General features: G+C 36.8%; 1 protein-coding gene across 33 annotated transcripts in view; it reads left to right on the top strand.

Annotated features, from left to right (window-relative positions):
- The window catches only part of SLMAP (sarcolemma associated protein), a 148,703-nt gene that overhangs the window by 123,755 nt on the left and 6,619 nt on the right, over window positions 1-18,329 (top strand). For 23 of the 33 annotated variants that reach the window (XM_027039071.2, XM_053219181.1, XM_027039065.2 and 20 more), the window contains 5 exons: window positions 7,148-7,270; window positions 8,324-8,398; window positions 10,580-10,900; window positions 11,332-11,449; window positions 15,137-15,308. In XM_027039071.2, the coding sequence (XP_026894872.2) occupies window positions 7,148-7,270; window positions 8,324-8,398; window positions 10,580-10,900; window positions 11,332-11,449; window positions 15,137-15,308 (809 nt within the window). The remainder of the gene's footprint in view (window positions 1-7,147; window positions 7,271-8,323; window positions 8,399-10,579; window positions 10,901-11,331; window positions 11,450-15,136; window positions 15,309-18,329) is intronic. The other 10 variants (XM_053219187.1, XM_053219188.1, XM_027039072.2 and 7 more) reach the window with 1 other exon arrangement.

Here is an 18,329-nt window from a genome sequence, read left to right as displayed (position 1 = left end):
CAACAAAAGAACCAGTTGTCAAGAACCCGGCTGGTCAGAAGGAATGGCAAAGAAGCAAGAACCGACAGTAAAAGGATGCTGCCAAACTTAAATTCATAGTTAAGGTGCCACCTAGGACTATCTCACATGGCTGCACATACTTATGACGGAAAAATGATCTTTCTGCACTGTGATGGTTATTCTCATCAACCAAGCCTGCAACTGCCAGACCTTCCAAAGCGACAGCAGTCGTAGTAGAAAGAGGGCGCATTCACCTGGCCAGCTGCCTCAGCCAGATCACTTCTGTTAGTTGATGAGGTAACTATCATGACGTTGAGGCTACATCAACCTTCAACACACACATGCAAAATAGAACTTGGGAAGAAGTGCTTTGATTTGGCCCTTTTCCACATGATCCATGTTTAAAGCAAAGGTCAGGTTTTAAATCAAACCTCCAGAATTTAAGTTAAAACCTCTAAGTTAAAACACCAAATTCAGTTTAGGATATCTTGTCTGTATTGTGTGTGCCAGGGCTGATTCATTTCTGGGTTCTTCTATGGTGTGGATCTCTTTACAGAATTTAGCCTTAGTCTAAGAAAAGCTGGCCCCTAGCCCAGACTACATACACCAGGCAGTTCTAAGGATACACTATTTATGTGAAGGAGAAAACAGATTCTGTTAATCTTTCCACTTTATCATGGTTCCTAAAAAACATTTATTTCTGTTTGACTTGCACATCTAAATAAAATGGATTTGGCTTAGAAAGGCTTTCACTTATTTTCATCTAAACACTTTCCACCAGTCCTCATCACAACACTTTCCCCAAGATTGTGAAGTAGCTTCATACAAAAAATCCCTTCCTGTGACAAAAGTAAGGCACTATGAGAGAGGATCCAAGCCATAGTAAACTAATAATGCATTTTCCCACATAACCATATGAAATACAGTGTGCACTTATCAACCTTAGCAGAAAAAGATTTGCTTATTGGTCTTTGATAAAAAAATTGGCACTTGGTTTTCTGTAAACAGAATCTGTACAGTACTTACTTGACTAGTTTGAATATAGTCTTTGTGTATATCATATATCATATCATATTCTATTATATTATATTTAATTTGTAAAGATTTTTGATCAGTATCTTCAACTTCTATGATCAAACACTATGTAGAATTTGTATGTGTCCATTATTTGATACATGGCATCTTATTTGCTCTAATTAAAATGCCGATCCTTTTTCCTATGTGGTACAAAGAAATAATTTGCAAATAGTAAATCGCTTGTTAGCACAATTTATTAATGTGTAGGTTATATTTAGTTTTCTGAAACATAATTACTTAACATAAAATCTGTTCCATTGTTTTTAGTTTAAAAAACAAGTATTAGTTTTGTTTCACAACATCACTGATCAAGGGAATTGTTCTGCTGCAGACAAAAAGTGTCTGCTTTAATAGACCTTAAAGATGGATTATATATGATTCTTCATTTATAAAATGAAATAGTTCTCTAGTTATTATATTAATTCATACATGATTATTATGTTTATTTTTTAAATCTACACATTTTAGATGCAAATCTTTGGTTACCTTTAATATCATTAATCAGATAGTTAAGTGCCCATTGTATGTCTAGCATTGTATTAGATGGAGTATATAGTATTTCCATAGAGTATGGAGCGTAAGTGTGAAACATATATGCATTTAACATGCATTACTAAAAGGAAATCCCTGATAGGAACCCTCTTATTTCTGAAGAAAAAGTAAGAGTTGGTTGTTAGGAACAGATGCTAATTAAAGCTGATTTCTGCGATATAACTAAGAAGTTACCATGGAAAGACAATTGGATTAGAGTGAGAATTCTAGTCCTTTCTCTACCACTTCCCAGATGTGTAAGCCATTTCAGATCTCTGGACTTTTATTTCCTCATTTGTTAAATGAAATGAGTAGGTCTCTTCCAAACTTATATGTATCTATATGGGTTCATGCTCCTTTAAAAAATGAAACTAGGGGTACCTGGGTGGCTCAGTTGGTTGAGGATTTAAGTCTTGATTTTGGCTCAGGTCATGATCCCAGAGTTGTAGAATTGAGCCCCACATTGGACCCTGCACTGAGTGTGGAGCCTGTATTCTTTCTCTGTCTCCCTCTGCCCCTTCCCCATTCCCACACTCTCTCTCTAAAATTAAAAAAAAATTTTTTTTAATGAAAGAAAATGCTATTGAACAATTAAGAGAACTTGTAAAGAGCTTATCAGTTTGCTTAGGTTTTACTGTCAAGCTCTTGAAATCAGGCAAGAGACCACTGTGCACTAGGAGTTAGATGTCAGGGGGTTAGATGCAGAGGCTTCAGCCTGGGCTTTAAAGGATGGGCAGGCTTGGAGGAGTAAAAGAGAATGCATGAGCAAAAGTGTGTGAGGAAAGTAGTCATGAGGCAGAGCTACTAAGGAGACTAGTAGGGATTGAGTATATTAGTGACTAGTGGAAAATAAGTAATGACTGGATTGTGGAGAAATTTAGAAGTCAGATAAAGATGTCTGCACTTGATACAAAAGAAAGTCAATATAGGTTCTTGATCTAAGTAAGAGAATTGCTTTAATATCCCCATGTAGGATAGAATGCAGAAGGGCAGGAAAGGTTAAGGGCAAGAATTTGGACAGAAATGATTGGTGCTTATTCTAAGATTGTAGCATTGGGATTGGTAATTTCACTTATCTTTTGTAATTATGAAAAATTTCAAACACAAGAAAAGTTGAAGAGTACCAAAAACATATATTTATGATTCAACAGTTGTTAGTGTTTTGCCATATTTTCTTTATTTTGATTTTTTTCTTTTTTGTATGTATATGTAGATATGTGTTTTTAGAAATGCTTCTTTTAACTTTTTATTTTAGTAAAGTATTTTTTAAATTTTAAGTGTATTTATTTATTGAGAGAGGGAGAGAGCAAGCATGTGAGTGGAGGAGGGGCAGAGAGAGAGAAAGAGAATCCCAAGTGGGCTCCACGCTGTCAGCATGGAGTTCGGCATGGGGCTCAGTCTCACAAACCGTGAGATCATGACCTGAGCCGAAATCAAGACTTAAATGCTTAACCGACGGAGCCACCCAGGCACACCTTAACTTTTAATTTTAATACAGTTTCAGACTTAAAGAAAAGTTACAAGAATAGAACAAAGAATTCCATGTACTCTTCATCCAGATTTCTCCAAATGTTAACAGTTCGCTGCATTTGCTGTTACCACTTTACAGGATTTGATTTATCCATCTCCTTCCCTCCTCCATCCACCTTCCTCTCTCTCCCTGACCAATTGAGAGTAGATTGCAGACCTGATAGCCTTTACTCCTGAATACTCCAGTGTTTATTTCCTGTTTCTCTTACATAGCCACCATATAACTTTCACAGTTAGGAAAGTAACATTGATATATTACATGATCACATTCACAGACCTTATTCACACACAACTGACAAGATCTGGAACAATTCCTCAGTCTTTGTGTTTCGTGACATTGACATTTTTGAAAAGCACGGTTATTTGTGCAATGTTCCTCAGTAATAATATTGGACATCATATCAAGTGACAACTGATGTTGAATTTTTCTGTCACTGGTGATGTTAACTTTGTATACATATCCTGTTACTTCTCAACTTTTATCTACTTAGTGGTAGCATCTACTGAGGCTTCTTGCCTGAATCAATTATTACTATAATAGTTGCCAAATAGTAATTTCCTAATTCTCATTCCTTCTACATTTGTCAGCTGGCTTTCTAATATAAGGAAAAATTTTCTTCTCTTCCCTTCCCTCCCTCTCTTCCTTCTTTCTTTCCTTCCTTCCTTTATTTATATCATTGTGACATCATGGACTAATGTGTTATTCAGTGGCTTATAACCTTTCTTTGTCATTATTTATTTTGATGCTCACATTGCCCCATGTTTGGCCAGTGGGAGCCCCTTGTATCTTTTCAACATGAACCAACCATTCTTCGAACCCTTTCCTACTTTCTGACCCAAAAGATGTTTTACGTTCATCTTGTACTTTCCTACCCTTAGCAATGAAATCAACAATTTCTCCAAAGAGCTCTAGTTCTCTTTCAGTGGAGAATAGTATTTAGAAACTAAGATCTGAGTATTTGGTGTGTTCATTGCTTCTAGGCCCACTCAGCAGACATTTAAGAAATAGATGTACACATATACTTATGCCCACACATATGTGTATGTGTATATATACAGCCTCATGTACCTGTATTTATTTCTACATCTACATTTGTCTACACATTCAGATCTATTTGAGTTCATACTCTAATTCGTACCCTACACCACAGGATTAATTTCATCTTCCCTGTTTCCATATCTTTAATTCTATTCTCCAACGATGAGAAACCTGGCTCTCTTTATCTACAGTATTTATTTGATCACTTTTAGAATATACAAAAAGCAGTTTCAGAGGTACTAATCAGTGCTTCTGTGGAAGAGAAGTCTACGTATAGATTTGTTTGCTCTTGGTTATCAAATTATTAAGATGGAACAGTAGTTCTCAACGTGGAGCAGTTTTATCCCCAGAGGGACATTTGGCAATATATGGAAACGTTTTGGTTATTACAACTCAGAAGGAATGCTACTGGCATCTAATGAGTAGGGACCAGGGAAACTACTAAACATCTCACAATTGGCAGCTCTTTCTGCCCATGGATCCTGTCCCTGTGCTTTAATAAAATCACCTTTTTGCACCAAAAAAACAAAAGAAAAACAAAAACCCATGTCACAATCCACAGGACAGCCTCCTGAATAAAGAATTATTCAGCCCCAAATGTCAAAAGGGCTAAGTTAAAAAAAAAAAAAAACACAAACAGTGGCACCTGGTTGGCTCAGTTGGTTGAGCATCTGGCTCTTGATTGCGGCTCAGGTCATGATCTCACAGTTCCTGGGATAGAGCCCCACGTTGGGCTGTGGAACCTGTTTGGAATTCTGTCTCTCCTTCTCTGTCTGCCCCTCCTCCTCCCTCTCTTTCTCTCTTTCTCTCTCTCAAAATAAATAAAATATAACTTAGGGGTGCCAGGGTGGCTCAGTCAGTTAAACATCCAACTATGGCTCTGGTCATGATCTCACAGTTCCTGAGTTCGAGCCCCATGTTGGGCTTGCTGCTGTCAGTGCAGGGCTCACTTCAGATCCTCTGTCTCCCTCTCTCTCTCCCCCTTCCCCACTCTTGTGTGCTCTATCTCTCTCAAATAAACATTTGAAAAATAAATAAATAAACGGGGGCACCTGGGTGGCTCAGTTGGTTAAGCATCCAACTTCAGCTCAGGTCATGATCTCATAGTTCGTGGGTTCGAGCCCCATATTGGGCTCTGTGCTGACAGCTTGGAGCCTGGAACCTACTTTGGATTCTTTGTCCCCTTCACTCTCTGCCTCCCCCCATCTCGTGTGTGTGTGTGTGTGTATGTGTGTGTGTGTGCGCACGTGCGCACATGCACACTCTCAAAAATAAATATTAAAAACTTTTTCTTAAGATAAAAAATAGATAAATAAAAATAAAATTTAAACACACACACAGAGAGAACCAAGAAATTATCCACTGAAGGATTTTATGTAGTTTTTGGTGTGGTTTTTTTTTTTTTTTTTTTGCTAACCCACTTGAAAATAAGGTGCAGGCATCATGACATATCCCTCCTAAATACTCCTGACAATAACGACATTGTCCTACGTAATGACAAATCCAGAGATGGGCAGCTGGGACTTTTGCAGACTCTAATGTGTGGTGTTAGAAGAGAAATTTTGTAGTTGCTGTGACAGTGCTCCTGCCAACTGTAAAATCTCTCTGTTTACATGCCTCCCTCTTTACCAAGAGACCATTTGAAGGAAGAATTGATAGGTTGACTAGAATAAATGAAACCAAGCTCAAAATTACTTTTCCCTGCAGGAAGAAGTAGGATATAGTCTAGGAGTATGAAAATATTGGTATGTAACATCTAAGACCAGCTGTAATCATATTGTAAACTTTTATTTTTAGCTTTTTTTTTTTTTAAGATTTTATTTTTAAGTAATCTCTATACCCAACCTGGGGCTCAAATTTACAACCCCGATGCTTTACCAACCAAGCCAGCTAGCTGCCCCTCTTGGCTCTTTTTTTAGTAGTTATGCCTGAGCTACTTGTAAGCCAAAGTAATAGTCAAATAGAATGCACTAGAAGAATGTGGTCTAACTGATAATATACTTATTTCAAGCAGTGTTCAATAGCAGAAAATTTGGGGGCACCTGGGTGACTCAGTCAGTTAAAGCATCCAACTCTTGATTTCAGCTCAGGTTATGATCCCAGGATCGTGAGATTGAGCCCTGTTTCGGGTTCTGCTCTGACAGCACAGAGCCTGCTTGGGATTCTCTCTCTGCTCCTCTTCGTTCACACTCATGTGCTTTCTCTCTCTCTCTGTCTCTATCTCTGTCTCTGCTCTCTCTCTCTCTCTCTTACACACACACACACACACACACACACACACAAATAAATAAATAAACTTTAAAAAAATTGCAAAAAATTTTAATACAGTAAAAGATGAGCAGAGTGACGAGAGGAAAGACATTAAAGGACGGGGCATATTTGAGACGTAATGCTGGATCTAATTTATTTTGATAAAATCATTTAGATTACATCATTTAATTATTGAGCAGGTATTTGTTGTGTGTGTAGCATTGGGGAAATACTGATGACAAAGTGAGAATGGTGGAGATTTCTTATTATGTTTCCCACAACTGGGGAAATAATGCTAAAATACTTTTTCTTGAAGAAAAGTTTGTTTTTGTTTTCCATTTCCAGTTCCAAGTGAAATTTTACTGACTTGTTATCAAGCAATTTCAAAATAAAGAAGACTGGCATTATGCCCATCTTACTGAATGTCAAGCCTTACATGAGCTCTACATGAGTGAAATGTATAACTTAGTATATATTAATATGTTTTATAATACCATTGCTATGAATTACTAATATATATTTAACTGTACTTGTGTTCTTTGTCCAGGGAAAAATGACTAAAATGCTTAATATAATTTGCTTCTAAATTTTACTTAACTTAGTTGTGCTATGTTCTTTAACTGTGCATGTCTAAACATGAAAAAGATGGCTAATAACGTGGTTGTAGAGGTTATAGTGTGATACTGACTCTTGCTTTTAAAATAAACATATTTTTGTCAGATGACTTGCAGGGCGCACAGTCAGAAATTGAGGCAAAACAAGAAATTCAGCATCTGCGCAAGGAATTGATTGAAGCCCAGGAACTAGCTAGAGCAAGTAAACAAAAATGCTTTGAACTTCAAGGTGAGATCAAGATTACTTTGATTCATTCTTTAGGGGACGTGGAAGCAATGTGATATCACTGAATCCAGAGGCGTGGTATCTTGTTCCAGATCCACAGTGTTATTGGATATGTGATCTTGGAACATTCACTTACCCTCCCTGAACTGGTATTTCAGATCAATAAAGTGGGGAGAGTCCCAGTTGCTCTACTTCGTTCACATTGTTGATGTGAAGATCAAGAAGGATCTGTACCAATAAAAGATCTTAACAGTTGATTATAAAGTACAACAAAAGGAAAAAACATCATGTATTTCACTTTCGAAGTTTTAGTTACACCTAATGTTGGCTCCTCAGTAGAAGATGAGGGAAGTTTACATTCCCTGTGACTTTATAGTGTATTCTTCAGTAAATGGGAGGAACCAGGCAAGATAAAAGTATAGAATCTCTCGCTGTGTCCCAACCACTTTCTTTTCTAGTAGTTTACTTATCCATAGTGTCATAGGCCGGTGGAGTCATAACTGTTATTCTCCAGAGCTTACATTTCCATATCTTTCGCAATAACTACCTAGTTGCAGTCACTAGTATCTTAGAAAGTCTTAGCAAAACAAAGAGAAAATAAGTGGCCTGTGGAGTCCTCATTGTTCTCTAAGATGGCCTTCCTGATCTGGAGGAAGATTCACATCCCCAGGAGGAACTCAAAACTTTCTGTTAGTCAGTATTTAACTTACCAAGTGCTTGACGGTAAACATAAGGGTTTTAAGTTTGTTTTTAAAACTTAAGCTCAAAAATGCTGATTAACAACTAGCAAGAATGCTTCTCATGTAAAAAATAGCACATATTGTCTTGTTGATACAAGGTCTAGAAAACTCTGCTATTCAATTGAATAGATTTATTACTACTCTTTTGTGCTCCTAAAATCTTTAAACTATCTAACAGCTAATACTGATAATACTTACTCCTTAGCTTTTGCTTCCTTCTCAGAAACAAAATTTAATTTCTTAGAAATTTCCAGCTGCTCAATTCTGAATACTTCCATTAACTCACAAAATTAGATATACTGTATTTTATTTTTAGCTCTTTTGGAAGAAGAAAGAAAAGCCTATCGAAATCAAGTTGAGGAGTCCAGTAAACAAATACAGGTTCTTCAAGGTATGGAACACCTCGGGGCTATTAGGGTTTATTATGGTTTGTTAGTAGTGATTCAAAAGGAATCGAAAGTAAGAGTTGGGAGGATTCCCATTTTTCATGTCTTTGGTTTGTCCCTAGAATCTGAGACTATAATTAGACCTCTGGATAGGTTTTTTTTTTTTTTTTTTTTTAAGAAGATACAAGAGAAGATCCCCTAGTACTCCAATAGTAGATACTTCGATTGGGAAGAACATAGGTGAAGACATGGGTTTGGTAAAACTGTCACTTTCAGGGTTATGCAGTGAGTTACTATACAGGGGGCCTTTGGACAGGACACCAATTTGAACTGCTCTGTGCATCAGCACTTCTAGCTTGATGACATCATTTCTAATACACATAACACACTTGCATTACAACAAAAATTATATATCACATGGAAGAGCACAATGATCCCTGCCCTGCCTTCATTGGTAGAAGCTGTTCTTCATACCCACCATTTTGCTTTCTCTTTGTGTGGGCTATCCAGAAATGACCAGAAAGATCCCTGCCTGCCAAAGGTTTTCTTCTAACCAGAGTTCCTGTTACTGTTAGGTTCTAATTGTGAGAGCCCTAGGAGAAACCTTTCTTTCCCCTCCTACTGTAAAATTCCTAAAGCAAAATTAATTTGTCTTCACTGTCAAAGAAAGAACTAATGTTATTTTAAAGTTTTAGTTTGAGATGTAGGGTCAGAAGAAATTAAATAGTCAAGCAATCTCAGTTCAGAAAAAAAAGGAAATCGCTGTCTGAGGCCTGTGATATTTGCCCTAAAATATCCCTGAGAAAAAGCAGTCTTCTGGGTTTTATTTTTGAGTGGGAATTTGAGTTATTTAAAAATTTAAGTTTTATTATGGTCAAGTTAGAATTTCTGGGATAGATTGTATATTTTTTTGAATAGAAAATTCTTTAAGCTCATTATAATTTAATGTTTTTATCCATTAGCTTATATAAATCTGATTTCAATCTATATTTCCATTCTGTACTGTATATGGGCAATTTTCCCTAAAGATTCTATAACTAGGGCTGCCTTTTGGCTTAAAGTTGTCTTACCTAGTCATCATTGAGTGCCCCCTAGTGCCAGTATGTGTATTTCATGACTTCATCCGCAGGTGTATGGTCCTGTTCATCTCTGGCCATCATGTCTTTTCAGATTTTGAACCTGTTAACCTCTCAATGCTTCCTGCAAACTTTTTAAAAGGCCTAATTTTTTTAATGCTTATTTATGGAGCAGACTTACCCTTTCTCAGCCTTTCTTCTTAATTATTCTTCTTTTCTACCCTAAGGAATTTTTCTACCTATAGTTTTCTTGTGTTATAGTAACCAAGACTAGTTTTCTAGTTCTGAACCAAGTATTTTATACAGATTGTTTCCAGTTCAAGTCTTGAGGGCACAAGACTAAATCTTAAAAATACACCTCCTTGATTAGGCAAGCATTCATTAATGTTGTCAGTTCATTAATTCAACCAATAATTCTTGGTTGTTTGCTAGTACTGAGGATAGAGTATGCAAGAGATGTACAGTCAGTGGAAAAGATAAACAGTAAGCAAATATATAATGTGATATCCAATAAAGGCAGAGTAGTAGGCTAGAGAATGAGAGGGCTATTTTTAGATAAGGCATCAGAGAAAGCTTCTTTAAGGAATTGATATTTGACAGAAAATTGAATCAAGAACATCAAACTAATGCATACCATCTGACCAAGCAATTCTGTGTTTCGGAATTCACTCTAAGAAAAAAATCAGGCTTGCGTTATAAGCAGTATTTTTTATAGTAATTAAAAACTGAACAGCCTAAAATATTTAAAATAAAGGATTAGTCAAAGAAGTCACAGTGTAACTTTTTTGTTATTAAAACATATTCATCACCAATAGGATAGAGAACACCATATATGTTAGAATCCCTCTCTGTTTTTGCTTTTATATGTGTATAATTACATATAAAAAATCCAGAAGAATAAATACCAAATGTCAGAAGCAACTTTCTCTGTGTGAGAGAAATAAAAAGATCACTTTGGTTTTTTTACTCTCTATATTTCTGTATTTTGACATTTCTGCATTAAACATGGATTGCTTGTATAGTTTGTGATAACTACAGTCTTATTTGGGCAGTTCATTTATTTGTAATTGCTTTGGACATAGAAAATGACAGATAAATATCCTTTTGTAGCCCAACTACAGAGGTTACACATCAATATTGAGAATCTCCGGGAGGAGAAGGACAGTGAAATCACAAGCACTCGAGATGAACTGCTTAGTGCCCGGGATGAAATTTTACTCCTTCATCAAGCAGCAGAAAAGGCTGCCTGTGAGCGGGACACTGACATTGCCTCATTACAAGAAGAGCTTAAGAAGGTGCGAGCTGAGCTTGAGCGGTGGCGGAAAGCAGCGTCTGAATATGAGAAAGAAATCACAAGTCTACAAAATAGTTTTCAGCTTCGATGTCAGCAGTGTGAGGACCAGCAGAGAGAGGAAGCAACAAGGCTACAAAGTGAGTACACGTATTTTACATAAAACTCTTAATTCTTGACAGTGATAATTTGCACAAAATAACCATTTGGACCATTTTCTCTTTAGTCCAACAACTTGGACTAAAAACTATAAAGCGATGTTTTTATATTGGGGCTATAAAAATTCTCCAGGTCTGGAAGTTCTACAATAAACTGACATTTTTTACAATATTTTATTTAAATACTATTAGAATTATTTGCCATATAAAAGTGAATGGGAAGAAAATATTACTGAAGTTCAAGGTGATGGGACTTACCTGAGGTATAGATGCAAAATAAACAGGAATCAAAAAATAGCCATGTATTTGGTGGGGGGAAAGGTATGTTTTTCTCTGAAATATTTCCCTTATCCTCTGAATTATTATGGAAATTATGTTCCTATATTAATGAATATGTTTTGGGACTATTTTAGGTGAACTAGAGAAGTTGAGAAAGGAATGGAATGTATTGGAAACCGAATGCCATTCTCTAAAAAAGGAAAATGTTTTGTTATCGTCAGAACTGCAGCGACAAGAAAAAGAATTGCACAAGTACGCAAGAACTCTTTTTTAGCTTCAAAATATTTCTTTATCTTAAATTTTCATCTATTTTTTTTTTTTTGCTTTTTTTTTTTTTTTTCCAACGTTTATTTATTTTTGGGACAGAGAGACACAGAGCATGAACGGGGGAGGGGCAGAGAGAGGGGAGACACAGAATCGGAAACAGGCTCCAGGCTCTGAGCCATCAGCCCAGAGCCCGACGCGGGGCTCGAACTCACGGACCGCGAGATCGTGACCTGGCTGAAGTCGGACGCTTAACCGACTGTGCCACCCAGGCACCCCTTAAATTTTCATCTCAATTAAATTTAAATTTTATACTTAAATACCTTTTGGGAGCAATGTTCAGCCAGACTCTTTTTGGCTATTTGACAAGTTATGCACACTAACTGAATACTTCCGCAGTGTTTTATTTTTACTTCTACCTTCATCCTACATGTCCTTTCCTTTTGGTGTACTCAAGGAATATATATTCATGGAATACAACTCCCCATACAAAGCCCTGAACAAGCAAACAGCAAAGATATATAATCAGTGATTGAATTTGTCCTATAAACTAAGTGATAAAAATTTCAAATACAAGTTGTTTTTCTTTCATACCAATGATCCCTTCTGTTAGTAAGGGTGATCAGAAGATTACTATAATAAAGAATTTGTAAGATTGAAAGATACAAATTCAGCTTTTGAATTTCACAGTTAGTTATATAAAGAGTAATAATATATAAGATCAATTATGTCTTTCTAATATCCAGTACCTTACAAACAAACCAACGAAGGCAATAAATTTATTACAGCAAATTTAGTGGACTCCTGCTTCCCCACCAACATTTGATGTATAGTTTGAAGTTAATTTCTTCCTGGGGCTCCTAGATGGCTCAGTCAGTTAAGCGTCTGACTTCCGCTCAGGTCATGATCTCACGGTTCGTGGGTTCGAGCCCTGTGTCAGGCTCTGTGCAGACAACTCAGAGCCTAGAGCCTGCTTAGGATTCTGTATCTCCCTCTCTCTCTACCCCTCCACCACTTGTGCTCTGGCTCTCATAAATGAATAAACATTTAAAAAAAATTAAAATCAAGCTCTTAAAAATTTGATCCATTCCATATTTTTATTTAAACAATTTTATGTTCTAATTCAGAATGCGAAAGTAGTACATGTTTACTACATTAAAAAAATTTTAATGTTTATTTTTTGAGAGAGAGACAGACATAGAGTGCAAGTGGGGGAGAGGCAAGAGAGAGGGAGACACAGAATCTGAAGCAGGATCCAGGCTCCCAGCTGTCAGCACAGAGCCCAATGCAGGGCTTGAACCCACGAACCATGAGATCATGATTTGAGCTGAAGTTGGACGCTTAACCGGCTGAGCCACCCAGATGCCCCTGTACATGTTTATTATTGAAGTTACTCTTAATTAATCCATCTCCCTCCCCACAATACACCATAAATGGGAGTCCTTACTCTCCTGTTAACCTTGTGTTTATATCCTCAAGAGCATCAAGGTTAGCAAAAACTTAGTGATCAAGGTAAGTTCCCATAAAAATAAGCTTTAGGGGAAAACAATAAAGAAAGGACTAGATATATCAGAAAATGGTAAGCCTCATCTGCTCCTAAAGAGTAGCAATTGCAGTAGATTATACATTTTGAAAAATCAAGAATGATTGAAGGAACAAGATGTGTAGATTTATTCTGTAAGATGGCTTCTTATAATACCATGTGTTATCAATACTATAAAACTTCTTTCTCTTTCAGTGTCCTATCTTTCCAGTCTTTTGTACATCTGTGCAATACACATTTATGTGTTATACTTTTTAAATGTTCAGAGATAATTAATAACAAAGAGTAAATATGTTTGTAACATCTAAAATTTTGTAAAAACAGTTCCAAAATCTGAACAGGACAAAATAAAGGCCCAGACACAACTATACACATGTGAATGTTTATGTATGTACCAACTGATGTTTGTGTTAACAGCACATTTGGGCAAGTTGTTTGGTATAAAGTGATTGTAAGGGAGGCAGACACGCTCAAATTCTTTATATTTGGAATCTTAGTGAATCCATTTAGTTTGGTATTCTATCATAAGCAAGAAATACTTATCTTTGGGGTGCCTGGGTGGCTCAGTTGGTTAAGCATCCAACTCTTGATCTCAATTCAGGTCCTGCCCCTGATGTTGGGTTCTACATTAGGAGTGAAGACTACTCAAAAAAAAAAAAAGAAAAGAGAAGAAATACTGATCTTTGATTACTAATATTGATTATCTGAAATTATTCCTGCTTTGGGATTATTGATATTTTAAAGATTTAAACCTGATCCCTCATTCTTAAGATGTAATTAATCGGAATCTGGCAGATTTTTAAGTGCTGTTTTTTAAATTACTTCAAATTTTGTTGAAGCATCGAAAAGCAACAAACTCCTTATGAGTTAGAAACATACATCTTATAAAAATATTAGGTCCCAGAAGGGTGGAATATATTATATCATTAGTCAAGGTTGTCTGCCTAAAGTCACAAACTATTTAAGACAAATTAATTCTGTTTCTTAAGCTTTTCTGGTTTAGTGGCCCTCTCAATTTATTTGGTAAGCCACCTCAGCATTTAAGGAGCGTTTAGAAGTTAGTCTTTCTTTACAGAGTCTTCTATGTCATTTAGTTCCTAGCTATATTGGGCTGACATCACACTCGCCCCTAAGAATTGGCCTGGCATACAATCAGAATGGGATTTACGCTCCATAGTGCCTTGGTTAATAATATTGAGCCTGAATCTTATGATCCATTCTGAGAAGCATAAAACTGTCATTTTGAAAACTTTATTCTTCTTTAGCTATTTCTGTTGTAAATGGGAGCCACATTCTTTCAAACAGCTACACTATTTAGGTCTTTTGTTTTTTGTGATGCACAAGGAATTGAACAAAGAATTTCTGTTCGTGCCTATCAAGCTGTTTTTGTAGTGTGTAAATTGGATTTTTTTACATCAAGTTATAAAAATAATTATAGAATTTAAGCCGGAAAACAACCTCCAAAATTATTGAGTTCAATCTTCTTATTTGACGATGGAGGGCACTGAGACTCTCCTTGTGTTATTTGTGTCTGTGTAACATGGTGCCTGGCACAGATCTAAGAGCTTAGGAAATGCTTGCTCAGAGAAGTAAACTGCACCAATTAAGTGACTTGCTCAACATCTTACAACTTAATAGTGGCAGAGCTAGGGTCTAGAACCCAGCCTCCTGGTTCTTTGTTTCATGCTTTCTCCCCAATTTGGTGTGTCTTTTTTCTTTACTTGAATTGACAGTGGCTCCTAAGCTTTAAGTTTCTATTTGTCCAGTACTTAAGTAAATAAATAGTTGAAAAGTGTGCTATTTTCCTGGGGAAGCCCCACACTGTATCTTTTCATAATACAATTAATATAACGTGATGTAACAAAACATGCAGTTAGTCACCTCCTACTTCTACTTTCAAGATTTCAGCCTCTGTGTATATTTGATAATCTGAAAATAGAACACAGCTTTAAACATGCAATTTTTTAGTGTATAATGCTTTTTATTTATTGAATGTATCTTATTATTTTTTATGTACTTTTTCCTCCTCTGAAATTTACTCCATCCCTCCTAGTGAAATGTATAAGAAATTGGACTTCCTGCTATGTCTAGTTTCTACATGAATTGAATAACTGTTAATATTTATGTTGCAGTTCTCAGAAGCAGAGTTTAGAGCTTACCAGTGATCTCAATATCCTTCAGATGACTAGGAAAGAGCTTGAGAATCAAGTGGGATCTTTGAAAGAACAGCATCTTCGGGATTCAGCTGATTTAAAAACTCTTCTCAGTAAGGCTGAAAACCAAGCAAAGGATGTACAGAAAGAGGTAAAGCGAAAAGACATTATGAGCCCAATTATGGTTGGACTTAAAGCCAAAAGCAAATCAGATATTCATGCTAGTTAGAAATAAAGGGAAGCAGAAGTCCCATTACCTGTCACAAAGTTGATAATTGGAGCATCTCTGCCTGGTGATTTCTAGCTGTGTATCATGGTCCATATATAGAGAATTCATTAGTAGACTTTGGTCTCAAAAATACAAATATACAAAATTACATTAAAATATTTTCTCTACCAGTTAGTTGACTTATATGAGAAGCCCTTTGTACCAGATTCCTCAATTCATTGTTTATCTTTCAAAGACAATATCATATTTAATTTGGAATACTTTTGGAAAACAAAGTGGGGCCTTACCGTAATGCTGTCTAAACCCCTCAGTGAAACTGGCCTGAAAGTTACTTAAAATTCACCTCATAGCCAGCCAGCCAAACACAGATCCTGTGACCTTTTACTTTCTTCTCCCTCACCTCCACCCCTTTTTCCCCTTCTTCCCTTCTTCACAAATATGCATGCTCACTTTTCATATCATTTGGCCTAAAACCTTGACTTGATTTTGGAGTAGAGACCTCACCCAGCCTCTTTCTGAGCAAAACCTTGAAGTTGACAATGAGGCAATGAGAGCTACATTCAGTCCTGCTACCTTATCCTCCCTGCATTGAGTCCTGGCCAGCCCAGGGGACAGAGAAGGCTGGTGCATCTTGACCTACTGGTCAGGGCCCACCCCAGTTATAGACTGACACTCTCTCTCTCTCTCTCTCTCTCTCTCTCTCTCTCTCTTTAATGTTTGTTTATTTTTGAGAGAAACAGAGTGCATGCACAAGGTAGGGAGGGGCAGAGAGAGAGGGAGACACAGAATCTGAAACAGGATCCAGGCTCAGAGCTGTCAGCACAGAGCCCGATGCGGGGCTTGAACTCATGAGCCTTGAGATCATGACCTGAGCCAAAGTCAGACAGTTAACTGAGTGAGCCACCCAGGCGCCCCAGCTGTAGACTCTCTTAAATGAAAGATTCATTATACATAGAAGGAAGTTGAAGACAACTCTTTGTCTTTAATAACAAATTTCCCCAAAATTGTTTTTAGAAGATCTGTTTAATCCAGTTTTTCTTTGCACTTCCCTTTCCTTGTAGTATCCTGAACGTGGACATGATTATTGTTCTTCTGTCTTCATGTTTGTTCTTAAAGAAAAAAAACTGTAACATTTTTTATTTACATGTGGCCATATTGATTTTGTAACATGTCGTTTTTATCTTCTTGCTAAGGATATGCATTTTGGGAGAAATCTCATTTAGTTGGAACACAAATTTTGTGCCAAAGTAAATATCCTAGTATTTAATACTGTAAGCACTTTGTGCCCTTCCAGTCCATATGCCATAGTCCTTTCAAAATCTGGGAAGAATGCTGTGGTTGCAAGATGACTCTGTTGTATGTTACTATGAATGCACTGGCCATTGTGTTGCATTATTTGTTTGCCTGTTTTTGGTCACTGAGCAATCAGTGAGAAATGCTTTAACTGCTTCCTCAAATGGCAGTGGCATGTTGTCACAGCATCTAAATTGTTGACAGCTCTGGATTGCATTAAATGCAGCGCATTTAAAAATATGTCTGAACTTGTCAATATGTTTCTTTTCTATTTTCTTGTTCAGTGTTTTCCATTGTGAAATGATGTGTAGTCATCACACTCCTTTGTAATGTAAAATTGCTTCTCTTTCCGTTTGTCCTGTCGTCAACTATTGGACACTAGTCTGTAACTAAAATGGTCTTTAATGAGATACTTTTATCTGTGTAATCCACTGCAAATGAATTACTACTTTTTACTAATGCACATATATTCTCTTTCAACATTTCCCCTTTGTTCTCCTTTCTCTCATAGAATCATGCTTAATGTGCACAGTATCATGTATCTTCAGCACTGTAACAGGCTAAACTATTACAAGCTAAGCAAGCCAGATATGATTATTTTTATGAAGAAGAACCAAAGGTGTTGTTGGTAATATTGTGTGGTATTTCCCTCTTACTCAGAACTGAGCTCGTTTCTTACCTTCGAGTTAGAAAGCAAGATGGAGCAAAAATGATATCCAAGCCAGGTGTGAAACTAAGGCTGCAGAAGGTGACCTTTGTTCCAACAATTAAGTTTTATATACATGGCAACTTTTATTTGAACATTTAACCAAAAAGAAAGTATATAAGAAAGGAAATTTGAATCTTCAGTATCAAGAGGAAATAATGGTATATTATCTTTATATTTGATTAAAAGCATCTTTATACTTGAATTTAGTAGGGATATCTATAACTTAAGAATTCATAAAATGTTGAGTATACAAGTCAGTCATGCAAAGACTGCCTCAGGAAAGTTGTTTGGCTTCACCACCTGGCTGTGGAGCAAGGGCCTGAGCCCTTGCACAGGCTGAAGGTAAACAGCAGGCACTCCCTGACTGGCTGCCTTCCTGTCACTCTGCTTCACACCCCCTGGAATGGAGAAATGATTAAGTGCTTTGGTGTAAAGGGCAAGCTGGATGTAAGAATAGTGGAAAAGGAACGTAAGGGAAAATTTAGGTCAGCAAAATCACTGTTAAGAATCAGATCATTGAGAACTGATTATGTTCTAAAAGACTAGTCTAGGTATGCTAAATTTGCTTTGGCAGCCTGCCAGCAGCCTTCCGCCTTCTGGAAGGAAGTCCACAGACCCCACAAAAAAAGTTGTCATAAAGTCCATGAATCTTACTCCTTGGTTCATTGTCTGGCATAATACCTGGCCTTTTCTGGGAATGTTGTTAGGTAACAGGGAGTTCCCTTCACATTTTACCTCCCTCTCTACACCCATATCTTTATTCCCATTTACTGGTGATCTCTCTGCTGACCCTAATCCCCCTGCTCTCACCTCTTCTGACTAATGTTTTTATACATTTGCATCCTGCTTCATATTTATCTTTGGAGTGCATAATGACGAGCTCCTAATTAATTACTCCAAAGTGTTTGCATTATTCAGAAGCACCACGTAAAGGTGTCTTT

Source organism: Acinonyx jubatus, chromosome A2 (genome assembly GCF_027475565.1).
Source record: "Acinonyx jubatus isolate Ajub_Pintada_27869175 chromosome A2, VMU_Ajub_asm_v1.0, whole genome shotgun sequence".
Classification (NCBI taxonomy): Eukaryota; Metazoa; Chordata; class Mammalia; order Carnivora; family Felidae; genus Acinonyx; species Acinonyx jubatus.
Note: the sequence above shows the minus strand (reverse complement) of the source record. Positions and strands in the feature narration are given on the sequence as shown.